Below are 27,563 nucleotides of genomic sequence, written 5' to 3' on the forward strand. Positions count from 1 at the left end.
GCTAAATTAAGCATCCAAATTTGCTGTAGTAAGTGACAGTAAACAGTGGGGAGGGACTGGAATGAAGGGCAGCCGGTGCTGTTACAATGCAGTGAAGGCTCCTATGCGAAACAAATATTGGGACAGGCTAAATTTACAAAGACTGCACGATATACAGCTGAAGGGAAAAGGAAAGCAGTAAAATAATGTATAAAAAATTAACCTAAAAACCCCAAACAGCAGCAACAGCAATTTATTTGACAATCTTCGGTGAATAATCAAAAGACCATGGATGGCTCAGCTAAGACAGCTTTATGCCCTTGTCTCCACAAGGACACAAGGCAGGCAGGGATTCACAAGGCGCTGGAAGTGGACAGCCCACAAGACAGCCTTCAGCCCACCTTGCCACAGGAGCTCACCTGCTGTCAGGCAGCGCATTTGGATGAAGGACAGACATGACCACTTTCAGCAGGCCAGCGATTTGCATTCTTCCCCTTTGATTAATGCGTGCCTTTTATTTACGCACACTTTCAGAGCATCAGAAATCTGCCCAAGTTCGTGCTTCAACCCCAATGCTGTTTTGTAATGACCCACACCAACCGGCAACCTTCCTAAGTGCCCGCTGGGACAGGGGCGGATCGCTCCAGAGCGACCTAAACTGCAGATCACGCAGCTATGGGGATGGCTCACTGGATTAAAATATGATACAGGTCTACATCTTAATGAAACAGTGTTAGAACTGAAACACTGCATAATATAGCTGTAATATCAGGGAGCAGGAGGGGAAAATTAAAGGTACGTTATCTAATAGAAAGGAACATAACTTCTGCTTACAGAAATTTTGTTATCAAACAGCATTACTGGTTTTCCACTGATTAGAAATAAGCACGTTTCTTCACTCCACAGTGTAATGTGTTGAGAATGCCAACTACATACGTAGATAGTTACGCACGTCTCCGTTTGGCGAAGGCTGGAGGTAAGGACAAAGGAAGCCGTGGCAGCTACCTGCAGCAGCAGGAGTTGCAAATCTGTGCTACTCAGATTCCCAACCACAAGAATCATTGCTTTAGGAACATCTTGTCAGGACAATCAGAATCGTAACACAGTAAGGAAGACTGTTTTAAGAAAATAATCAGCAAACAAGACATTACAGTACAGGTTGCCATAAGAAACCATAAGTTCTTCAGGCACCTCTGAATTGCATGAATAATTAAGAATCCTAACAGTACAAGCTAGGACTTTGCAGGATACCGGAAAATCAAAATTTTCTTTCGCAGCCATCTGTCTGCATGCTGAGATGCATCCTCAGGAGAAAGTGTCCTGCTTGTTAGCCAAAGACACTAACCGCTGCAAATGAAAGTTTGCTCAAGAAAAGCCCAACTTAAGCGTCAAGTGTATCTTGTGCATACAGCATTAGTGCTCTTCAAAACAAGAAAACGAAATTGTTTGTGACACTTGGACTAGCACCAGATGCAAAGAGGAACAGAATATCAGCGCATCAGCAGGCAGCAAATGCATTCAGCTGCAATGATTTCTTTAGCAGTATGCAGAAGAAGAAAGTGAAATTTCAGCCAAAGTTATTAAAACTAGGAGGACACAACCATCAGGACAGGACAGCACTACAACCAAGGACAAGTTTAGAACTAAGAAAGGAATAAAGGCCGACACTGCAGATGCTACAAAACAGCCACATACTCCTGATTTCAGTTTAAACGTGCACATTCAGAAACCTCAATGACCCTACACCTGAAACAAACAAACAAAAAAATATCAAACAATCGTTAGGTGAATAAAATCAAACCAATTAAAGGAGTTGGTTTGTTTGGTTGGGTTTTTTTACTTTTCAAAAGTACTAAAAGCAAACAACGTAGTGTGACATCCCAGCAGCTTAGAGGTCTGCAAAGATTTAAAAAGACATACAGTGTGCAACACCTACCTCAAGAAGAGCTCACTGCACAAAAAGAAAAAACAAATCCTGGAAAACAAAGGCAAAATTGCTGAAATTAGACACTTAAACCCCAGGCCAATAGTTATAAAGACACCAAAACAATGTCTGCAGCAGATCCAAGCAATTTAAACAAACACTAAACCAGCTCATCCTAGTAGTGATAGACAGTATCACTTAACTCACTGTGCAAGCGAGGTTTTGAACCAACATTTTGAAAATTATATTTATGCGCAGCGTATCCATCCACCAGATGCACAAATAAGCCTTTAAGGGAGCTTTGCCCACAAGCGATGACGTTGTTATGTCCCTAATGCAAACATAACATGAAGGAAGCTATAGCCACAACCTTCAAACACCTGCCACAAACCACCTGGGAAAGTGAAATTAAAATTGGTTGCAATAGTACCTACCGGGCACTTGCTGACCTCTGCAAGCCTTAGTACAACCCTCTAAAGGAAAAGAGTGATACTACCTGCCTAAAGACATTTTTTTCAGCTATTCAGAAACTATCAGAATTTGTAAACTGCTCCATGCTAACTGGAACAGCAACATTTGATCCTGCTTACAAGTCACAAGAAAAGAAGTAGGATGTATCCAACTGAGTCCCTAACCTGGGTGGCTCTGCAGCCAGGAACTGGAAACAATCTTCAGTGAGTTACAGAAGATGCAGGGAGACCTCAAAAGCATCAATTAAACCTGGGACATGCCAGTTCCCATAAAGAGAATGGAAAAGATCCAAACACAAAGCTACACCAAAAAAGACTGCCTATGCATGCCACCCCTGGAAAGCCAGACTCGGGAAGAGCCAGTGCCAGAATGGAGACACACCAACCCACCAGGTAGTTCAGGGCTGGACAGGTCGTTAACAACAGATCTCCACTATTAGTTTGGAAATATGTTTTTATAGGGCACATATATTGGTCAAACATGATTAAAAGCAGCAGAAATGTGATTAAAAAAATAGTCAGATAGACTAGACCCCTCTAATCGCACAACAGACCCCTCGACCTTGTAAGATTACTGTTTGGATTTGAGAAGTGTGGCCAGAACCACCCCCCCTCCCCTGCTTCCCCTCCTCCCCAACCTCCTCTGCGGACCCTAAGCCACGCTTGATTTGTATCTGACAAAGACTTCAGCAAATTAAACAACAAAAAAAAAAGTTCTGTATTCATCAGATTGTAACTATTGCGAGTACAACAAAGCAAGCATTATGCTACGGACGTATATAGGGTACCACACGGAAACCTGAACAAACCAGCTTTCAGGAAACAATTGAGAAAAGGGCTATGCATAAGCAGACAAAGAGCCGAAGTCTGAATTTGCCCTGCCTGGGTACACTCCTTTCAGGATTTTTGAACATTGAGGTGCTGCCTCCTTCCATTGTTTCTGAAGCCTGCATACAAAACCCACTCGGAGAGGAAGGAAATGGGTGGCACCACGTTCTACAAAGGAGCAAAGAGAAGCTGTGTGAGAAAGCAGCTAATATAAGCAACAGGAAGAGGTTAATTGGGAGGGAGAACGGTGCAGCTAAAGAACAACCATGGAGGTACGAGGAGGAAAAGCTGTGTGTGCTGGGAAGAGGAGAAGCAGCTCAGTACACCCCTTCTTAGTCAACAAAGCACTTACAACATGAATTATTTGTTGAACCATATTCAAGAGCAATAAATACATAAGCCTTATGAACACAAATTTCAGTGAAGTCTTTGAGCTCAGGAATAAACCCATCTATAGCTACCCAACAACGTGAAACATTCACCTTCAACACGGAAAATGTCATTAAATACAGAGACTAACGAAAGCGGTGATAGTATCCAGTCCGGAGTTTTCAGAGAACTAGTGCCAGGTATCAGAGACTGAGTAAAAAGACTTGATGAAGCGACCACATGAGGAACTATACCAGGTGACTGAAGAATAACAAACATATGAGAAAAGTAGGGGGAACAAACAATCCACCAGCCTGACCTAATAAAACCTTGAGAACAAGTCTCAAAGCAGAAAATTGTTTCTAGATCCTGGACTAAACACAGAAAGGAATAAAATGCAAGGTATAGATTATATCAGGCAAAAGAAACTACCTACTTGCATGGGAGGTGGGAATAAACTGTGGCTTACCTGTGTTGTAAGAAAAGGAAGTACCAGTTTGGAGAGGGACTGCTGCTGGAATTCTCAGTGATCAGGTTGGGACTAAATTTAATAATTAATAATAAAGATCACAGCACAAATACAGTTGGCTGACAATGCAGTGTTGGAAGGGACTGACAACGGATAGATCAGAACTGTATGGGGAGGATGTAACAACATGGTAACCACAGTGACAGGAAGAGGATAAAATTCAGATCAAGATGCAAATCACACTTCATTTCAAGCAGTAGTTTTGGACATCTCCATTTTAAAAAAAAATTCAAACAGCACAAGATGCAGAGTGGTAACACGAGTTTCCACTCTTCCACCTGTACTACTGACATTTGGCTTATTCTGACAAAACAGACAGGAAGAACATATAGCCACTGTAGGACATAGGTACAAGAAAAGAGAAAGTCAGCTACTCACCTTAAAACAATGTTTAATGCAACAGTCACATGGACAGATAAGCCAGGACACGGAGTTTCATTACCTTTTGACTACTGGGGTTGTGGATCAACCTTCCAACTAAGAAACGCAGCAACAAAGGCGATCTCTCTTAAAGAACAAAACATGTCTCAGGGTTACACGAGGGTTCCCTGCACTGTCCCATCAGAACAACCCTTCCAGCTCTACACTGATGCTGAGAAGCGAGGCCTTGCTCTGGAAGGTTGCTTTCAATCAGTGCAATTCCCGATGTCTTACTTGGACTCTGACCACAGACACCAAGGAAGCAAAGCCATCCTGGGCCACATGGACGGCATCCTGTTAGAAAGCCACAGGTCAGATGATCTTATTTGGTACAAAAAACTCAATGGAAACCGGTTTTAAACCCCTCGTATTACTCTAGTGATGAGAAAAGCCTCAGAAAAGATTGAACACGTCACCTAGGCAATTTATCTCTGCCACAGCTACTGACCCTGGGGCAGGCAGCAATTTTTTTCTGGAACTGTATCAGAAGATAACAACTGCACGCCAAAATACTGTGACAGCGACTGAGAAGGCATTTTAAACATCACTACTCTGGTGTGAGTTTCAGTGAAAAAAAGATTGTCAAACTGCACCCCTCAAATGCCTCTAAATAATGCTGCATCAGTATCTTCCAGTGCAGATAACTTAGATAAAAATGTGGATGCTGCATCAGTATACAATTTATTTTTAAAAAATATATGTATCTACACACACACACAGAATGTTTGTATATATACACTTACACACACACGTAACGTTTTATATACGCACAGAGTTTCATTGCCAGGAAGGGTAACAGGTCTGCAAAGAAGATGGTCCTACTTTCAGAAGTTCGACTACCTAGGACAAAATGACCCATTTAGGGATCCACACACACAAAAAAATTTTAAACAAATTCTCCAAAGTGGAAGAGAAGACTGAGCATGTGAAGGCATGAGAGTGCCACCAAGCAGGATGCTGACGCAGACAGGCCTACACTCAAGGAGAAGTCAGCACTTTACTTAACACAAACTTGAGTCTTGACACAGAGAACCAAGGCCCATTCCTCCACAGGAATGCAGCCACGTATGTGGAGTGTCACTGCATGAATTTAATCCCAGAAAAAACAAATGAGACTAGTTCAAGATTATGTTCAAGATTATGCAACTGATGGTTGCTCGTTGTTGAATACCGTCGAGGTATATGAATACCATCAAGCTTCTTCATTTTTTCCTATGAAGGAAATATACATAATATACAATTATGCCAATGAAAAACAGCTGATATTCTGGTACTTGGGGTGTACGTACTCATTCCTAAATAGTCACTGCATGTAAGCGAGATAGAGGTTTAAAGATTTTTATATTCTATTAAAAAGTACCAGTTTTCTTAAAGTTTTCTTTTATCACATTTTCAATGGGAAACAGAAATATTCTGTCTTACATCAGTAATAAACCTACTTTCACTCCCAGCCTTCTCTCAAAGCATGCCGCTTTTAGACACAAGCCTGTAAAGCTTACTTAAATGACAATCTAGGGATAGGTGACCAAATTATGCTAATAATCTCAGATGGTTGCTTTCTCCTGAGGGGGTCAATTTTCAGAGTAATTCTAACAACGTTCACCTTTTCCTCAATAGATCTGTGTTATTTAACGCACGTTAGGCTGTTGCTGCTACATAAGCTTTGTCCGCAGAAGTATTTTTAATGCTTTGTCACGTATCAAGTAATACGTAAGTATTAATACTTGCAATTAAATCATTACTTGCATTCTCCAGAGTTGGTTTTGTCTCAACTGTTCTACAATCCATATGAGACGGGAAGCCTGGAACTTTATCATTTCCTACTAGTCTTGAAGGAAATAGACGGCTTTGGGGTTTTTTTGTTTTGTTTTGAAATAGCAACACTATTCCCCACTTTAGACGGGTCAAATATTTCAGTCTCAGATTTACAGATGTAAAACAAGACATGCTTCTCCAGATGACCGATGCATAATATACTGCATAAAGAAGCAGCCTCTGCCTCAACAAGTTTTGATAATAAAAAAAAAGTTATAAAAGAACACAGATAATTGAATGGCATTTCTTCAGACAAAAAAAAATGTCCTTAGATTTCAGTGTTCCATGTGATTTTGGTGAACGCATAACCAAATCCCCGCAACAGGTAGTTTATTTGTCTGCATCTTGCTACATGCACGCAGCAAACACAAAATCCATATTACATGTACCGGAACGACTATCAAACCTGTTTCATAATAAGTCATAGCACAGCAAGGGCTTTACTTCGACTGAACCGCTGTGCGAAGTGTTCTTTATCTCCGAGTCCACAATGAATTAAGCTATGTGTATTGGAGGACGAGTGTTGAGGATGTCTCTACATGTGTTCTAAAAATGTTAATTACAGAAGGGAGGCATCAACAGGAGGACAGGGAATGCTGCCTAATCCAACACTGTGTCAAGCCTATTGAAAAAGATTGACAAGTTCACATACCTCAAGTTGATAAGAGGGATTATTTCCCTGGCAAAGTACCTTTACTATTACCCAAGGACAAACTTCTTGGTTAGATACGTAAAAATGCATGTTCGTCCTACTAATGTCAGAATGAACGGTCGTCCTCTAGCTTGTTGAGATGTACCCAACAAGTATCAGCCATGGACTCGCGAAGAGTAGTTCCACCACCCCCCCCCACCCCCCCACCCTACAAATCTAATAGTCTCCATAATTTCTTTCTCCTACAGTGCTAGAGATTCCAGCGGTATAAAGAGTATGCTTACAAGTTCTAAATTTTCAATGATTTTTCACTTTCTTATGATTGCATTTTTAGGTGTAGAACACTTCTAGAGTTCTATTAGGAAGACTTAAATCTAGACAAAGCATTTTGTTCCTTCTCTTTGCAATGAACTAATTTTAGGTTTGAAACAATACCTGTCAAGCATTTTAAAGCTAAATGGGATACAGCTGGTAATGGCTTTAGCAGTGACATTTTAACCCAGTCTTCTGCATACTACTGAAAATAACGAACCCAACCTCTGGAAGAAAAAATAATTCTATAGATTTTACATTGAATTAACATCAACTTTCATTACTGGGGATGCTATCGGGTGATCTTTATTACTTGAAATACTTCCTTTGGTAAAAACTCAACTGGATCACTTCCCATACTTCTCCCTACTCAAATGTTAAAACATATATTCCTTACTTTTACGCCATTCAGAATATAAAATCAACACAATCTTTCCTTTAAAACTGTTTGCGTTCTATATATCCCTAACACCACAGCTATACTCCTTTTCTGGCATCTCTAATGTTTCTGCAGGGCACACACAACATACCAGTCATCCTCATTCAGCAGCACACACCCCAGACTTCTCAGGAATTACGAACAGCACAACTGTATATTAAGAAAAACTCCACACCGATGGTTTGCCCACATCACTTGGCAATGTCCCTTTAATATTAATACACAGAGAAGTAAAATTTTTTCATAAATTTGTTCAAGTATGTGGAACATGTAAAATGCATAAGAATCAATATGGACTTCATTAATGTTATATTTATTTATTTTCCAGCTTCATACAAACTGGATGTAGAAGCATAAACATAGTACATTTCTACCATTTTCAACAAAAATATAACCAATATGTACAATTATTGTATTAAAAATACAAAAGGGATACAGACTCCACCAATGTCTTTCTAAAAGACATACAGGTACAAGTAGTATCAAAAGTATGAGGAAATCACCAGTTAATTGTACATTCTGCACTTGACATCACAGAGCGAACTGAGATTAGCAGTCCTATGGTCTACAATTACTTAATGCTTATATAACATCTGTGCAACTTGTGATAGTTAGGATTTTGTATTTCTATATGCACATGAGGTCCATAGCCTTGAGAATAAAACGGGCAAATAATGCATATTACATGTAAAATTACAAATGCATAATTGACAACGTGATATATAAGCAAATAGACAAAAGCTATGATTACAGGAGAGAGAATTAAATAAAGCACTGACATTTGTTTGATACAGTGAAAAAACACTGCAATTTGATCTTTAAAAGTTGAAGCTATTTACGCTTATCTACTGATCAATATGATCAGCTGAGTTCAATGGAAAAAAAAAAAATATCCAAGACCAGCAGTTCCTCACATTTGAGTACTACTCAGATTGGCAGCCTTCACTTCTCCGGAGTCTGTGCAAAAACAACACAAAAATAGAGGGGAGGGTCATTTCAGTCATTATAGGGTTAATAGCAGCTGTGAGCAGGTGGTTGCTACACATTGGCCTTCTCTACACATGCAGTGTTCCATGAAGCCATTAACAGTTGTGACTATTTCTGCATTGCAAAGGCTGGCAAATCTAAACGTGTTATTTTCATTACTTAAAGGTTCCTTTATCCCCTAATGTCAAAGTCAATAGATGGAGGTTATTAATCAGTGTTAACAGCTGACACGAGCTGTGACATCCCAACTTGCCTTCACTGCAATGTTATCCAGTTAATTTTTCTTTTAATATAACTACTATAGAGTAAAAAAAAAATAAAAAATAATAAAAATAATATATAACTTAGAGGTGGGGTTGCCGTCTGTCTCGTTAGAAGGGGACACTTTCTTTTCTAGTATGCCCTCCTGCATCCCGCAAGGCACAGGTATGAGACACCCAGCGTCCTCTTCCATCACCCGCCAGCTGCCAGCGCATGTTTCTGCATTCACGCAGACCCGGCTGAGGACGCCTTAACGCCAACACCTACAAACTTTTGAAGATCCCAGGCTGGGGCACACTAAGAGCGAAGCGAGGTCAAGGAAAGGCTGCATCCCATAACCTCTGCCTTCCCTTCTGCCCTGCTCAGCCATGCGATAGCAACGTTCTTTCCAGGAGCTCAGGCTGGCAACCCTACTTACAGGTAACGCAATAATACTGTAATTACTAGGCGGATGCAGTATTTGATCTCAGAAACACAAACGTACAGAACCATAACAAAGGCATTGTAAACAAGCAAGTCAAGCACTGCCTCCTTGAAGGATTTCAATGCATTTTTCTCTTTGTAGCTTAAAGGCCAAATGTAATTTGACAACTAGCTTATCTCATTATCCCAATGAGACTAAGTGCTAGAACTGTGATTACAATCTAAAAGGAACATTTAAGAAAACAAAAACAAAAACCAAAAAAACCCTTCCAGGCATTGGGAAGTGCAGCCAGAGTTAATCATCCTGATGTGATGATCTTGGAATTTGGAATGATACTGTGTGATGTGGCAGACAGCGACAGTGGTAGCTTGGAGATTGCTGCACTGTGCATTTCAAGCAACACAGTTTGAAAAGTGCCAGGGCGATTTCTTCACAGTATTTCACATGCAAGGGGAGAAGGGACAGAAGGGGGAGGGGCGGAGGAAGAAGCCCCATGCTGCTTTAAGGCAGGGAAGGAGGCAAATAGGTCCACCATCCTTTAACTATAGTTCCAAGGCTCCTATTCTAGGGATGTCTTCTTGTGCTCTCCTTTAAGGTGGCTCACTCTGGATCCAGAAAAGCCCAAGTCTTACACAGCAGAGACTTGTTCATCTTCTGCAAACACAATAGGATAGGGGGAAAATAGGATTTAGTTCATATAGAACAAGACTGGTACTGAATGAAACAGCCTGTACTGTGCTCTGTGTTTTCCTTTTCGTCGCATTAGGTATATATTTTAAGACAATCTAAATATCTGTACATTTCAGGTCTCGTGATAAGTATTCCTTTTGTAATTTTGTTCTTGAACAAAACAAGACAATTGCTATAACTAAGCCGGTGCAGTTCCTCAGCTTGAGGAGCACAACTGCTACTCCTAGATATCCAACAGCTTCATAAAGCCATCTTACATTTTTCCCTGAATTTATCTGTGATATATTTAAATTAAGACTGCATAAAATTGAGCGCAGTTTCAGTCATCATTGGTAGAAAAAATTAAAATTCTCTATCACAGTAATTCTCAGAGTTTGAGGCAATTTGATTAAGGTAGACGTCATTTTTTTCCATCATGTTCAACTGCAGTATTCATCCTGCACGTAAAACCTTAGTAACTAAACGGGGAGGGGAAGGGGAATGTTAGCCTGTCTATCATGACGTAAAACAAAGCATTCGACCATTTGGTCACTGCCCTGCCTAAATGTTGAGCACCTAGCCCTAAAAATGCAATCCAGCTACGCTTGCACTACACAGCAAACCAAAAAGACTACAGCTACATAGTCTTTCTAGCGTTATAGTTGAGCTAAAGCATAAAGATGCAGACATACTCGGGCAAGCGAGGCAGCGAGAGAGTAGTGGGCTTGTTACGTGAAGCAGATGGTATGGAAAACCCAGTCCACAATGTAAGAGTTTCAGGTAGAATGGGAGTGACTACCCAAATAAAACTGACCAATGATGCTCTGTGGGGCGGATGGGCAGGTATTCTATAGACCAGGATACTTTTTTGACCATCAAATACATGGTTAGTTCCAAACATTAGGTATGTTGGAAGCTCTCAGGGCAGGCAGGGCTGTACCTGGTGAACATAGGCACCTCCAGAGAAGTTGCCTAAGCCAACTGCTTGGTTGTCCAAGATTCAGCTAGACCTACATTCCAAATTTTAAATTATATTTAGATGACCTGAATTCCTCCCCTTCCAAAAAGTTATAAAATAGCAAGGTTTGAAAGATGGAAGAGAGCTCAAATTATGGCAAGAATTTCTATGGCAGAACATATTTGCGTCATTTGCTTTGTGTCTGTGAAAGCACTGAATGTTTTTGCATGCAGCGTAATCAAAATCTAACAGTTAGAAATTTACCATCTTCCTCTGTGGAAAACCCTTGAGGCTGATAGTGAGCAAGACGTGGATCCGACTCGTTTGGTTTATGCCACTGAGGTTTGTTCACAGGCCTGCTCGTCGCATGGCCGTGTGGCTGCTGCTGCTGCGGAGCTGACGTTCCATGAGCCTCACACGTCCGTGCCACCATCCTAGACCTCTGAAGTGCTATGTTGTAATCTGGAGGTTTTCTGGTTGGATGGGAACCCCCTTCTGCAAACTCAGCAATAGGTATTCCTACATAACCAGGAGGGGTTGGAGGGGGTTCCCGGTATCGACCCTCTTTTCGTGCTGCAGGAAAAACAACAGAATATTATAGGAGACAGTAAGAGGAAAACTGCTTAAAGGCAAATAAACAGTGAAAGTAAAATAAACATCAACCCACCCAACCAGCCAGGAGGAAGAAATCTGAAGGACAAATGTTAACCAACATAAGGTAGACAATAAGGTCTTAAAAAATAAACCATGCAAGAAAGTATAGAATGTACAGCATACACAGGATATAATTATTCTTCCAGTAGTGAAGCATTAGTCTAATAAATTTCACCAAATTACATGGGGAATTTGTTTAAACTTGGCAACTGAAGCTGTTCCATCAACTGTATAGAATAAGATGTACACCGATCAAAGTAACGTGGAAGACTCAAGCGTCCACAGAAGTGGCAAACATCAGGAATACTGGCATCTCCCCAAATGCACGACTATCTTAATCCTGAAGATGGGCGCTGTACCTAAGAGGTCACCTCTTTTGTTTTTAGCATCTTGGGGGTTGGGGAGGGGGCAGGCACCTGATACATTATTTCTTCCTACAAATCTTACTACTTAATGTGCTATAAGCTACAATTCCAAAAGGCACGGAAGAGAAGTAGGCTTCATTTTCATACAGTCTGTATGCACTACTGCCTGCGGCTCCTATGGTTATATTCTCAGCAAAAGTACAACTTGAAAGTATGCCTATAACAACAAAGATTGATTTTATTTAGGAAATTGAAAGACCACCACCTAGTTTGTGGATTTATTGAGGTGGTTTACCTGAACAAGGCTTAACCCTGGACATACTTATAAGTTCTCTCTTGCAGAGAACTTTAAGGGAAGAAACAGCGATCAAGAATTTTAAGCCTTTGCAGGGACACCCACAGCAGACAGTACATAACTCAAAACAGAGACATGCCTTAAAGACGTCAGATGGGACTCTGATACTGAATACTTTTTCTGGGTTTAGCCCTTTAACGTATGACCACTTAATTTACAGTATGAAGGCAAACATAGCAGGAAAAAACACTGACACAGACAATTTACTCTCCACAGCTTGTCACACTGTATATATTTGCACAAGTGGTGGTGACAACATCACCCTGCATTAGGCAGCATGGAATTGACTGAAAGGGCAGTACAAGCTGAAAATGGACCGGTGCTACTTGGATGCCAGTTTTCACAGAAGGAAAATAAAGTCTTGGTATTATAGCAAAACCAAGTATTTTCCAATAGAATCTAAGTATTTTTCTTGGACAAACTGTTTTAACTGAGCAAAGCAGCATGAAGAAGTTTCTGAGATATTTTATTCAAAGATTTCTGAAAAGTAACTTCAATGCAGAAGAAATTCTGTAGGAAAACCCTACTGAAACACAGCAAGAGATCAATGTCCATTCAGTGCGGAAGAACCACGTAAAAACAGTGGCTTCTGTTGGACGGTGATGTGCTGAGTTACACTTGAAGGATAATTAGTGAATAGTACTGAAGTGCACGGAAGCATGTGGTTTGAATTGTCAGGTCTCCTCATTCTTTCAAGTCCCTAAAAAGGTAGTGGCAAGCACTGCCTTGAGAGGCAAGTCTGGAAGTGTGCTCGTTCCATATTCTGGTGGAAACCAAGGGTATCCAGGAGGAAAATTAAGAGAGGCGCAAATCTGAACCTGGAGTCCTGAACTGAACAGCTTCCTCCTCTTCACAGTTCAGGGGTTCAGATCTGCACCCCAGCTTTGAGGCAATGGGCCACTGCTAAGCAATATACTGGGGCTGAAAACGGAGAAGTAGTTTATCACAGTGGTCTCAGCATGACCTCAATCTGGCAGATTTTTTCAGCTGTGTCAGCGCAAAATGGCTTTTATATAGTTCTTCACATTAACTTGAAGAAAGGGAAAGTGAAGGGATAAGAAAGGAAGGACAGTGGCAAAAACGCAGAGGTCTTGGATGGCCCAAGGACTGGGATGTGTAGAAGGAACAGTATGAGAAAAACGTTAAAGCTCTGCCAAAGACACCTTCACATTAATTTATACATTATCTGATCTTTCTTTTGTTGAATGATTACAAATGTATTTCTGCTCTAACTTCTTAAGAACTTCTTCAGTTTCAGCAGTCCAAAGAAACATCTCAGTTGGTATTTAAGCACAAAGTGATCCCTTTTTCAGAAGTAAGGAATATTCACAATTATCAGACAAGTCATACAGACGTGTAAAGTACAACACTTCCAAAAAAATCAGGCCACATTTATTAAGATCTCTAAATATAGAACATGGAGCCTTACTGTGAAGAGAAATTCACATTTCAGAACAGACATCTAAATACATCAACCTGTCAAAACACTGTCCAGCAGCTGAGCTAGTTCTCTGATGTATGGCAGGCTCTCTTGAAACACAAAGGTGCTGCCAGAACTGCGAATCAACAGTAAGTGATATTTTCCCCAGCAATAAATGCACAGTTAAAGGGGAGAATTTGAGAGAGACTGCAAAATGTTTGGTTTTGCTTTAAAAAAAAAAATAAAATAAAACCAGACAAAGGAAATGCAGTTCTAGAACAATACAAAAAACAATAAGCAAATGAATTAAAATACTTCATGGTATAGAAAACTTAACTTACCAATAAGCCCCTTTGTACTACTGGACGATACTGCTATATGAGTGGGCGTGGGAGCTGGCTTGGACTCCTCTGCTGGTACAGATGTTATGCTACTGGTTTCAGCTTCAATCGAAACATCCTTCCCACCCCTCCGCTTTATGGTACCTGTATCACCTTCCGAGTCCTCTCCCCAATATCCTGTCGAGGATGCCCAGCTTGCTCTGGACTGTGCTTGGTCAAGGCCCTCCCTCCCTTGACTCTGCCTGCCGTACTTTGTGCCGTGATCGGGGAACACCAGCTGGTCCATGTGACTGCCCGAGGCCCACAGTCCTGCCCCATCGCCTGAGCTATCGAAATGAGCGTGTCCAAAGGGCAGAGTCTCCCAGCTCCTCTGGTGCTGTATCGTTTGTATGTTGTCATGAGAACCGCTCGAACAAGAAGTCCAGCTACCGCGGCCGCTGTCAGCTGCATCGAGCGAAGCTCTGTCCCCCTGATCCTGCGACAGTTCTTCTGTACTAGGAGAAGAAAGCACAGTTGCTCCAGCATACAGGCCTCTGGTCTCCGACAGTGGTGCATATGAGCTAGATGCACAGCAATGGGGGGGGGGGGGGGGGGGGGGGGGCGGAAATAAAATAAAATAAATCAAGCTTTGGAATTGGACATCATTTAGAAGACACGTGAAGAATTCAATAATCAAGAGAAAAGGAAATATACTTGGGGGGGTTGGACAGGGGGTTGGACTAGATGACCTTTAAAAGGCTCCTTCCAACCCCAACCATTCTACGATTGAAGGTTTTGATGCAATTTATGTTGAGTATTATTTACATTAATGAATAACTCAATTTTGTGAATCGAATAATTCCCTTTCACGCTCATCCTCAATAAAACAAATTAACAAAAAAAATTTGTAATTACTGGATAGATACCCTGACAAAACTTAACACTTCAGTGGAGCCATTTCCAAAGATAAAAATCTTGACTTTGCAGCAGCCCTTTAACACATGCAAACTGCGTTGAGGTATATAAAGGGGAACAGACTCATAGATAGGGTTCCTACTGCTTTTGCAGCCACGCAAAGCAAAGGATCTGCTTAGGAAACTCTCAAAGCCAGCTTTTCAACATTTCTTGCAAACAGAAACGTATTCTAATCTGAACATTGGAAATATATGCTACTTTGTAGAGCAAGTATGTTCTCCACAGCCTTTCAGCGATTAAGCAAGACTGACACTATCAGTTACTCAGCAGCAGAGAAAACCGACAGTGTGTCACTTTTGTTTAGCAGCTATCCAGGCTCCTGGGATTTGTCCTGCCAGGGGTGCTTGCTATGCAGACTGGAACCCTGCTCTTCCAAATTTTTAAGCCATCTGATTCAAGAGTTTACTTAACCTGGGATTCCCAAACCTGAAGTACACCGGTTTTGGAACAGGCCTGCCATCCACAGATCCCACAGGATTAAAACCTCTGAAACCATTCAGAGACCTGAAGCATCCAAATAACGGCTCAGAAAAGTAAGTGGAGACTAAACAGGAGCCAGAGCTCCAATTATTTTCGTACCAAGGCTCACTGCCAGAGATTTAGAGGACTCCTCAGCACTAGCTTCCCCACCATTACAGTAGTTAATTACCTAGAAAAGCAGCAGCCTGATGTGAATTTTACCTCCCAATTATTGTTGACTAGAAGAGATATTTGGGGTAAAATATTTTTGAGTTAGACAAATATGCACTTTTCCATGAAACAGACTGGAAAATTACTAGTTATTTATGTTCTCAGCTTGATCACTGAATAAGTGCATGAATAATTTCTCATCTAATTCAGTTAATTCCCCATCTAGAAAACAGGCTAGGATACTAGTCTGCCACAAAGAGGATAATCTACAGTACTACTAAATGCTCAGATGATAAGGTCTACTGAGGTAAAGTCCTACTGCTGTAGACCTCACCACACACTCAGCAGCACAAAACCTTTTCTGGTCAGAAAACAGAGCATTATCACAAAACGTAGCTTTGAAATAGTAGTTTTTAAGAGCAAGGGAGAAAAAAACCAAAGTATTTGAGAGAAATGCAGGGAAAGTTACACGAACAAATATGCATATACATGCCACGTACACACTATATGAAAGTATAATGCAAGTAAGCACAAATAAAATTCCTACCCTAAGCTGTATTGATCAGGTTCAATCATGATTCTTCTATCAATCCTTCCCACACCAAGATTTGTCTCCACGATGCTGACAGAATGCCTCTGTCTCCTCTCATCATGCAGGGAGACTGGCATAGAGTCAAAAGAGGAATTGCTGACAATACTAGATCTGGAAGAAATTTCGCTGTGTCCAGAATCTGAAAAGTTATCCACTGTGCTGCTAGGAGCCAACGTATAGCCTGCAAAGGGAACGTCACGTTAATCAGACTCTCCGAGAAACCTGCTCAGTCACTGCCAGGCAGGGGGCAATACTGCTACCACAGTAAATCGAAACTATGAATACATTTACACAGAAGCAGTGCTGAAAAAGATAGCAGAACTGTGTAACGTCGTGTATTCTGTCGCTTAATAAGAGGTTTAAGATCATGGGAACACGCGCCGCTCGTTTAGAAACCAACTGCTCACCTTCCTTCTTCTCTGCCTTCTTCCCCCAGATTATTTTGCAATGCATCATCATACTTGTATCCCCACATTATGAAATCTCACCTCTGAAAAAACTGCCTGTACATAAACACTGTCTCCAAGATTGGAAAGAGAGAGAGATGCCATGGACAAGATTACTGCTTAAAGTAATCCAAGAGACCCTCTCGCACAGTTCTGTTCTGCACAGGTACACTTCAGAGCGGAACAGCAGATACAACACGAAGCCCAGATGTCTGGGCTGACTGCTCACTACGTATCTTGGCTGAGAGAGGGCCAGATTTTCAAGCTTTCTTTGTGGTACTTGGCTAGCTAATTACATTCCAAATAGCATATAGTACCAGAATTATACTGTAATTTGGAGGTAGTATTGACACCATGAGGCTGAGATAAAATCTACAAACCATGTCACAGAGGCAAATTCAGCAAATTCAGCTTTTGTTTTAGTATCGAAGTTGTGCTGAATGCTCTTGCCAGCTAAGTTAAAGATCATTAAACAACATAAACCCAAAAGTAACTGCAGTTTTCATTTTTTGCTTTCAGTCTACATTTAAGTGTCAAGATGACTTCAACTAATCTATCCCGATTCTCTTGCTGAGAACATGGAATTAATGCTGCCATCTTTGTCTGAAAGAACATACCATTAACATCATCTCACCAAACCAGGGATTTTTTTAAATTTATCATCACGTTTATGATTTGCTCTTTTTGTACAAAGAAAGTACTTTTCCCACTATGAGTCAAGTACAGAATCCCAATTTCTTTTTGAAGAAATGCACAGGCCTGACCATATTTATACAAATTCACTCTTCGCTAATGTAGTATTTCAGAGAAATCATGATGTTATCTTAGAAGGACTCAAGGTGATAATCTATAAAACATCCTTCTCCATCTGACCTTAGTAAATATGACTTCGGGAGAGATTCTGGACAGGCATTTGTACTTCCTTGCCCTATTGATCTCTCCCCTTTTCAGAGCTCTGATCATCTGCTTATTATTTCCTCTTTTGTTTCCCTAAGTCCCACCCCCCCCAGATGGCCTTGGTGGATTGTTATTCTTGTTACCGTTCTCACTTCCAAGAGGGGAGAAGGAACTGGTTACGTCTGTTAGCCTGGAGCCGTAAGGCCTCGACTGCACCTTACCACATTAAGAAAAGGGCTTAGCTATCCATTTGGTAAGAAGTAGGAAAAGCCATACTCACATAGGTTTCAAATCCTTGCCATCCCTGCGCAGTTTAGGGACAGTTAGTGCTACAGGGAAGTCTCCAACACACGCATCTCTTTAGCATCCAGAACTTCTATTATAGGGACTCAACCCCAATACATACATATTTTACCATAACATATCATGTGAGTATTAAACTGAACTTTTATGGTATTCTGAGAAGACAATAACTTAGAAGTTGTTATAAACTAGGTTATCATACTGCCAAATGGGATTTTTTTCTGATTTTTGTTTAAACTACAGCCTCTATCCTCTTTTTTGTCAATTCATAACCAGAACAAGTACAATGAAAAAACAGACTTAAAAATAATAATAATAAAATCCCTTTGAAGTCCTGAATTCACTTTTTTAAAAAAACAAACAACTCTATGAAGTCGCTTAAAAAGAACTCAGCCGAGAAAGCTCCAATGTGTAATACTGTTCCTCAAATATCCACATACACTGTTTAAATAATCAGGCTGCTAGTAAAACATCACATATTAGTGCTTTGTATCCCAAATATCTTAAGTTTGACTATCGTACACAGGTCACATCCCACCCAGATGCATGACACAGCAAGTAATTCCTCTCATAGGCTAGTACGCTCAGTGCTGTAGAAAGATTTCAAGTTCCGACCCATACATCCTTCCACTGGTCGGAAACACTGATAATGGGAATATTTTTGTCAGAAGTGGCTGCAGCGAGAGTACCCTACTGCATCAAATCCGGTACTGGCTCAGGCTGTCTCTCCTGGCGCTTGCTCAGCAGAGGGCTTTCAGGCATCCCTGAAATCAGGTTCCCAAGCGTCCTTTTATGTATCCTGCCCCGCGCTACGCTTCCTGCCTGCCTGCTGACCATACGTGACAAAAATAGGAGCAGCAGTAGTTTAATCCTGAGTGCCCAAATTCTCTCTCAGAAGTTTTGAAAAAAGATCTATGAGCTTCAGGAAACCGGATGAGAAATACTGCACGTCTAATACCTTTCCTTGGAGAGCTCTGTGGTGAAGTAGGAGGAGAAGAGAGTTGTGAAGATGCACTTGAGACTGTGTCTTCAGATTGTTTCTTGTGACGATCCAAACTTCCTTCTTCAGATAATGAAAGAATTTTCTTTAAAGCTTGTGGGGAGTTAATGCCTTTAAATAAGAATTAATGTAGACAGACATAAAGTCCAGTATAAATACATCTTTATGTTTCATAATGCATGTATAGAGCAGACACCATAAGGAAAAAAAACTAGTATTTTTTTTCTATATATTTTTGAGGTTTTGACACCAGCTTAAATGAAGCAAAATGTTTAAACCTACCCCTGTTTAAAATATAGTGCTTTATTTCTGTGTAATAGTGCAGCCAGTCTTTCATGCTGGCCACCTAAAATAAATCCTTTGTCACAGAAAACACAATGCAGATTTGCTGTGCAGAATACTACGTGTACAAGATATAAATTAAGGATATACATAGTAATGGTTACTGAGAAACTTGAACTAAAATTATGTTGATACCAACACACAAAAATCTCACTGGTTAGCGGAGGTTTATATAGTAAGAATTGAAACTTTGCCTGTTTTTTTTTCTATTCTGAGTAGCCTAGAAGGTCAAAGAAAGGTGGAAAGAAGATTAATAAGATTAGGCTTGCAAAACAAGGCCATCCTGCAGCTGCCTTTCTCCCTTTCAGTTTTGAGAGCTCTCTCTGCACCAGCTTATTTTGGGAAACTAAAGAGTAAAAACATCCTGAAGATGATGTATGATGTAAAGATCTAGGGCACCAAGAATTGCTTTTCTCAGGCAAGATTTATTCATCTTTTTCTTTCCCTCTGCTCAAAAATCCACCCTGGGACAGCCTTAAAAGTGAAGACGGAGCTTCTCTGACAGTTTTGCCAATGTTTGTGGCAGAGGTTATTTACAAGCATTCCACAGAATTTATCTTTGATCTGCTGGATCACAATCCTGCTATCAATAGTTTACAGCTGCTTCATCAACATAACCTAGTCAGTTTTCAGAAACTTGCCCACCGTGAACAAAACCACACAGTCTATGGTTCTTCACAAAGTCCTTTTAAGATTAAATTTTAATGGTAAAAATCAACAAGAACTACGGGGATCGTCTCTTGGTCGTTTTGCTGCTTCTGATTGTTTCGCTAGCAGCTTAAGCACTGGCACAAGTAAAACTAATGAAAAGTGACATCAAAGTCAAGCTCTTGTGAAATTGCCATCATGCAATGGGAAGAGCCAGTTATGCTACATAAACTTATTAGGAATATTACCATCCTGTAAGTGATACATAAGAAGCTCTTTAATAATGCATATACATTATGTACACATGCTGGGGCACTGATTTGGAAATCAGATTAGAAAAAATTCCTATAGTCCAGCATCTGAGAGACATGCAGGTAACAATGAGTGAACAACAACAATAAAAAAAGCACCAGGGAGCAGAAGCCAAAGAGACAATTCTCAATGTGAACCTTCAGGCCTACATTTCTAACAAGACTACCAGCTTCAGCAGGCTTGAATTTCACACCAAATGTTCGACTTCTGAAAAAACACCAAAACTTCTGAGGCATCTCAGATGGGTCACTCAAAAACTCGAAGTCACTAATCCTTTTGGAAAAGTTAAGCCAAGATCTCAGGGCAGACAGTCAGAACAAGTCATTCCTTCCAGCTGCTAGGAACACGTAGGTACTTAAACTGATTAAATTAAATTACATTTAAATATTAAAAATATAATTAAATTTTAAATTAAATTAAAAACAGGCTGCTTTCCTAGATTTCTTTCTTTCCATTTCTTGAGAAGGGCATTACACATACACACTGTATGAACTGACACAACCTGCATATAATACTACCAGAAATAAATGCCTGAATCTTATTTGACTGAAAACGTCTCCCTGACATGAACAAACAAACTTCGGAGTATTAAACCGAACACTTCACTGTTCCACTTACCAAATGGTGGGAGGTCTTTGACTGGCACTTTCTTGCGAGAGGGATAAAGAGATACAGCAGGGACCTGCAGCGCTTGGTTTACTTTATGTTGCTGCTGCTGGTGCTGCACTTTCTGCTGGATGCCTGCCCGGGGAGCCACTGGTGATGTTTCTGATTTTCCCGATCGCTTGTCTCCTGTATTTTTCGGCACTTTGCAAGAAATGGGAGAAAGCACAGAATGACCACTAGCTAGAAATACCATAGGACTTTTAACGTGAGCCGTGCAAAGCCCTCCAATTAATAATTAAAAGATGCTCAAATACTTGTACAATTAATGTAGCAGGATACCTTTAGAGAGAAAAGATGAAAAGAGGGGGAGACTTAAATCCATTTAATATATGCACCTTATCAAAGAACATCTAATCTCTTTCTCAAAATAAAACTCTCATAAAATACTATTGTTGGAGTTATCAAAAACATGACCAGAAGTTATACTGGTTTAGAATTGATATCGTTACTATTTTTGCTACCCTGAAGGAACAGAGGGGCGTAAGATAACAGCATCTCCTCAGATCAAAATTAAACCAGTGTCCAGCATAAGGTCTCTCGCTGCTGCAGCCAGGTAGAGCCCTCCAGGTGTCTCTGAAACACCTGGACATCAGGAAATCCCCTCTTCCCTCACCAGGCCAAGATACACAGGATGATCAACCCCATCACACCAACAGCCTGAGTTGCAGAGAACTGCAGAGAAACTTTGGAGTCCTCCATATCCTTTGTATGGACAAATCTAAAGAACCCTTGCGCACTTCAGTATGGTGTCATCTGAAAGCCTGACCTCCTATATAAATGGTATGTCTCTGTATTGTTAATTTGCAAGATGATTTCCTTAAGGTTCATAGATATTCAGTACTTGGAAATGACTAGACGTAGCCATTTTCCATCTCATTGTCTAGTTACTGCTCCCCATTACCTCCTTGGAGAAGAAACAGGTATATTTAACAGGTTCTTTGAAATTCATAACAAATTACAGTGCTCACATGTGTTGGTGGCTGGTTCACACTGTAGAGACAGTGTCTGGAGGCTCTCTTCATCCATTTCCAGATCCAAGTTTGAGAGATACTGCTTTACTTTCCGTGCCATCTGAGCATCTTCGTACAGTTTTTTAGCATTAAGGAAGGAGCTGCGACGGACCCGCTTTTTATGACCCCCTGTTTGTGCAACATCCAGCACAGCTGCATTCGTGCTGCCCTGGCTGAGAGACCTGGAGTGAAAAGAGGGCAGGAGGTGGGGGAAAGAGGGGAAAAGCATCACTTAGTTCAACACAGTATCACTTGATAAACATGAAACATGCAAAGGATTGCATGAATATCAGTCTACGGTCAAAGCTTACATGCCTCATTCCATTAAGTCAAACAGCTATAACAGAGAGAAAGATGAGGGTCGGGAAATCTTTTTACTTGGTTACAGGCACTATTTTAATTACACAAATATTTTAACCTAATCTGCTCCAACTAGGCAATATCACTTCACACATCCAGAAAGGCATTCTCTCTCATGTAAGCCAGCTACTGAGAAGACTGGAGCATTAGGAAAAGCTCATGCAGTAAGGCAATGCTGACAGAAGACTAAAGCTGAGTTTCAAATTTAAATATGTATACAGAAGGGATTTTGAAAGCTCTCTAAATACTTTTTCAAATCAAACTGTATACAAAACTTACAACTCAGTTTTACAGAGCAGAACTTCCTCATAACTTGCTAGGCTGAATACGGCTTTTTGTTAAATAAAATGATCAGCTAGTGTATGATGAAATAAATGTCATGCAGATGTCAGTGTATGTATGTCTATAGGAAAGCTATGCATTCTTCCTGATTTGTTAAAAGTAAAAATGATCACTAAATTGTAGTATGAAAATTAGTTAATTTAGGCGATACTGTAAGTTTAAACTTTTGTATTTGATTGTGATAATTGCTTATTAGGCATAAGAAAGTTAACAGCAATTTTCAGCTGTTGCAGCCTTGCCATTTTATAATGTCTCTCTCACTGAAAGTCACTTCCTTTGGCAATTTAAATTGGAGGTGGGGGAGAAGAACACCCCACTTCTATCTACAACCACTTACAAATAATTTACAACTTTTGTGTTTTAATTTCAAAAGCAAACACACTCCTGGATTAAAATGTATTGTCAGTAAAAAAGGGTTAACAAAAGAAAAAAAAAAAGTCAAAGCACCGGAAAATTAAAGATAGCAATGGGAAACAATGCAAATGGTAAGGGAAGAATTAACGTCTGTGAGTGTTGTCTCCAACCACTTACCCCAAACTCCTCCATTTCTTCTTCCTGCAAGTGAGAGCCAGGAAGAGTAAAGCACGGGTTTAAGAAGAGATAGAGAAAGATCACAAGCTCAGAAAGAAAAAGACCAGACCTCAGGACAAGTAGTTCTGGAAGGCCACAAACATTACAAAAAGCCTTGCCTCGGGCATACAGTCAGATATTACGAACTCTTCTAACTCAAATTGAGAAAAAGAGCGTACAATAACTTGGTCTGATGTCAAGCCAAAGAGCACTCACACTACGTTTTCTAGCCCTACCAGCTGACACTGTTTCAGATACATCCCCACTTCTATTAAATCAAAATCAGACTGGCACACATCAGCGTTTCAAACAGACTGATACACATGTGTCTGTGACAGCACCTCCCTCTCCCTCCCACTGGTAGAAACTAATTTTTATGAAGTAACTGGCAGCTAAGGATTAATATAAAATATAATATAAACCAAAATGTAATTACTTCCCCAGCTTTAGACTGCCACATAATTTTGGTAAATGGTTAACAGCAAACAAAAAACCCTCAGGCTGCTCCAGTACAAGGGGCACTTGAACAGCACCTCTTGCTGACACCTAGCCGCCTCTCAGCTGGGAAAAGCTCTGCCGAATACAACACTTACCTCGTCCTAAACATTAAAGCAGGATCCATGTTGACAGATGCCATGCGACCAACGTGGCGTATCTCCTTCGCAATCATTCTCAGCTTCTCAAAATTGACCAAGCCCTCCACTTTTGAATCATTTCCTACAACCAACAATGACCAACGTCAGTTATTAGGTAATAAAGGTAGTTTTCCTTCGCTGGTAAAAGATGACAAACTTCTGCTTTTACCTTCATGAAGGAATGTAAGGTCTTTTTTGATAACAGGAAACAGGGGAATGATGGGGGGCTGTAGGTTTTGGCTGTTAAGGACATTACGATATTTTGCCATATTCCTAGATGGATCAAACAAGTCCTGTAGATCTTGAAACAGTTTTTCATACTTGCTTGGAAGCTTTTCCCAAGTAGTTCGGAGCCTTGCAACTGGTGCCAAATTCAGGCCACTTGAAACAAACAAAAAAAGTGCAAAAAAAAGTTCAAAAACAATAGAAAGAAAAAAAATCCTAGAAAAGACCATGTTAAATATTGTACGGGAGACATATCATATAGCCAGAACAGCGTAGCACAACAATGTCAAACTAACAGGAAGTGAAAACTTCCTTTTGCCAGTGTGAATTACAGAAGTAAGATCATTTTTATAAAAGCTATAAAAATAGAGATACCTGCATGATGTAATCATAAGCAGAAAAGTTACACTTGGGCCAGTAACTCAACCTTATAGAGAGTATGCACTTAACAGGGTCTGAATTTGATAACAATATCATAATCTAGCAGTACCTCATGATCACCACTTATTTCCAGATTACCAGACTGAAGGAAAAAACATCTTCCACCTACATAACGTTTAGGTGGTAACAGCACAGGGACCCACCTTCTTGCTGCAATAATCCATCCAACTTTGCTCTGTCTAGATCAAACTCTTATAACAGACTCTAAATGTTTGAAGTTATTCTGAAGCTGTAGCTGGTACAAAACCCAGTTTCTTTTCCCTGAATGGCATTGCCTGTCTCGCTGTTCATCTCTACCTATAGGGAAGTTTGGTATCTGCAATCTTTTCTTGGTTTTCCAAGCAGGCAGACTGCTTTTATTTCCCATTGAAGTCAACTGAAATAGCTGAGCTAAATCTTGAGATTTTTATGCATCGATCCTTGACTTTGAAGCTTTCCACATTTAATTGAATGGTATTCAAAACCAGTGATCTTCAGAAAAAGTGCCCCATTCAGTCAACAGATTGGCTTTTGCAAGAGACACTGATAAAATTGTCATTTTAATGCACCTTATTCATGCTTTTTCATAAAAGACAGCATTTAACAGTTTTGTTTTTTTTTTTGTTAGGGTCTTTCTGCCTAGCTTGGGAGGCTCTAAAGGAAATGCAAATGTTTTAAAAAAATGTGTATAAACACACATATTAGAGTTTCCTCTCCTCCTTTTAATCGCAAAACAAAGAAAGGTTTTCTGAGATCTTCAGTACTTTTTTTTTTTTCCTTATTAAAAATCTTTATTTACAGCTTATTATATGGCATTGTAGTCTGCTATTGACTATTACCAGAATTCCATCCAAGAAACTGCTGATACAAAGGAAACCAAAGGCTTTCTTATCATGCCTTAATGAATTCAAGATACTGGTAACTATGTACAAAATGATGAGCTCCCTTCGGGAAATTAAACCATTCATTTACAACAACATTACATTTTTTCTTCATATAACTGCTGTTTCTTTTAGTCTATGTTTTTTAAAAAGTGCAGTAGTTTCTCTAGTGCCTTGCTCACCAACGACTCTTGCCTCGCTGTCTCAAGCAGTAAGTATATAATAGTAGCATTCCAAATAATATTTCAGCAAACATTTCACTGTCAAGTTCAGATTAGCTGAAAATACCCTCTTACTGGTGTGCCAAGTGTTGTGTTAGCAGCATTAATGTTAACTCTGTTAAATAACTTTTTTAGAATGACATAAGGCTGTGATTTTTACTTATAAGTAAAAACATTAAGAGGCAATACCTAATGATGGCAAACATTGAGTTGAAGTTCTTGCATTCTCTGCAGTGTAGTGCTATCTTAATAAAATGTTTAATAATCTTCATCCTTTTCAGCTGGTTGGTTTCTCTTAGAATCTCAGAAGCCACCCAGAATGTTTCTTGATTTATCACCTCTTCAAACTTTTTGAGATTAGCGCAACCTGTTTTTGATTTGAGTTTAAACAAGTCATCTATGTATTCTGTGGGTTCAATATTACGGAATAGCTCAAAGTTTCTCATGGAGAGTTGGGTAGCCACCTCAACCGTACTGAGCTGTAGTAGGGAAATTTGACTTTCCCTTAGTAACTCTTGAGCATCTTCATCTGAACAAAGAGTTTCTGTTTCCATGTTGTTCTTCAGGTAATACCTATAAAAACAAAAATAAAAAAGACACTAGATACAATACCCTCACAACTACTAGTGAAAGTTACAGTAACGATCCAGTTGGAATCATAGAATAAAAATTGAATTTCACCAGGCCTAAATGTTAATTAAAAGTAGCAGAAGGAACAGCTTCTTGTAAAGAAAATGAACATTAATGATTAAATAATGCTCCAGTTGATAGGATTTTGACTTAATAAACTGGCATTATCAGCTTTAGCTCACAGTCTCTGATCTCACCTGCCACTCAGCTGTATCCTGTCAGCAAGCTTGGATAACTGATCAGGAAGCCTCCTTTGCTTGATTACACCCTCAGGGGTGACTGAGACTTCACATAATGAATATGCATCAGGGGTTGCAGTGAGAGCAAATTCCCTGATAGCCTGGACGACCACTTCCTTTGCTGTTGTGTCCTTGCTGATCATGATGTAGCGACTTTGCTGATCTGCCTTGAAAACCCTCAGAACTTGATCTGGTAAGTCTGGGAAAAAAAGTTACATGCAGGGTATGCAATTTAGTAAAGCACAAAAAAAAAAAAAAAAAAAAAAAGAACAAGCAACAATATCAGTTACATTGAGTCTAATTACTAACGCTATCAGTTTTTACTTCAGCATAATTGTTTCACCTCTCTCCTTATAGAACAGCTGAGGGGTTTTGTGGTTTGTTTATTTATTTATTTAATTAAAGACTCGTTCTATTAACAACAAGGAAAAGAAGTTAGGCTATCTATGGGCCAAGCCACAAAAATATATTAACATTTTCAAAGTTTGGACAGACATGGTAATGAGCAGCCTGGTTTTCACAGCTGGTGAAATTTGAATGATTTTTATGATTTACAGCCTGGTAATTTCCATTTAAGTCTGAGAAAAGTCAAGGGCATTCAACAACACTACCCTACACACTGCCATATAAGAAGTTTAAGCAAATTGGGTGACAGAAGTGTCAATCTTCCTAAGAACGCTTTTAAGAAAATCGACTCATTTACCTAACGGACACTCAACTATAGCACCACACACAAAGGGGAAACGTGTACATGTATGTAGTTAGGAAGATGCACGTATCATGGCCAGCATGCATGTACACATAAACACACTGCGGTAGTATTAATGCATCCACATACTTCATTATCAGATTAAGTATCTATCCTTGATACATTTAAATAATAATAATAATAATGTGTAAGTAACTGACTGAAAACTTGAACAAGTGATTGATGACAGAAAAGTTACAGCAAACACCTACTACAAGGCAGCTGTTTTTAGGAAATCTGGAAAATTACCAGCCTGACTCCAAATCCAAACTTTGGAAATACCAAATCCACATATATTTCCAGATTTCAATTAATGTATTG

General features: G+C 39.9%; 1 protein-coding gene across 10 annotated transcripts in view; it reads right to left on the reverse strand.

The window, feature by feature from the left end:
* Positions 1-7,913: 7,913 nt before the first annotated feature.
* RAPGEF2 (Rap guanine nucleotide exchange factor 2) overlaps positions 7,914-27,563 on the reverse strand; it is a 195,216-nt gene continuing 175,566 nt past the window's right edge. For 4 of the 10 annotated variants that reach the window (XM_056350455.1, XM_056350061.1, XM_056349977.1 and 1 more), the window contains 12 exons: positions 26,453-26,693; positions 25,815-26,198; positions 24,048-24,259; positions 23,837-23,960; positions 23,205-23,228; positions 21,930-22,153; positions 20,914-21,102; positions 18,952-19,104; positions 16,303-16,528; positions 14,172-14,731; positions 11,301-11,609; positions 7,914-8,694 (listed from right to left, as the gene is read on the reverse strand). In XM_056350455.1, the coding sequence (XP_056206430.1) occupies positions 8,648-8,694; positions 11,301-11,609; positions 14,172-14,731; positions 16,303-16,528; positions 18,952-19,104; positions 20,914-21,102; positions 21,930-22,153; positions 23,205-23,228; positions 23,837-23,960; positions 24,048-24,259; positions 25,815-26,198; positions 26,453-26,693 (2,693 nt within the window). In that variant the 3' untranslated portion in view covers positions 7,914-8,647. Of the gene's footprint in view, positions 10,064-11,300; positions 11,610-14,171; positions 14,732-16,302; positions 16,529-17,794; positions 17,907-18,940; positions 19,105-20,913; positions 21,103-21,929; positions 22,154-23,204; positions 23,229-23,836; positions 23,961-24,047; positions 24,260-25,814; positions 26,199-26,452; positions 26,694-27,563 lie in introns of all 10 variants that reach the window. The other 6 variants (XM_056350139.1, XM_056350299.1, XM_056350617.1 and 3 more) reach the window with 4 other exon arrangements.

The sequence above is a fragment of the Falco biarmicus genome, chromosome 1, assembly GCF_023638135.1.
Source record: "Falco biarmicus isolate bFalBia1 chromosome 1, bFalBia1.pri, whole genome shotgun sequence".
Classification (NCBI taxonomy): domain Eukaryota; kingdom Metazoa; phylum Chordata; class Aves; order Falconiformes; family Falconidae; genus Falco; species Falco biarmicus.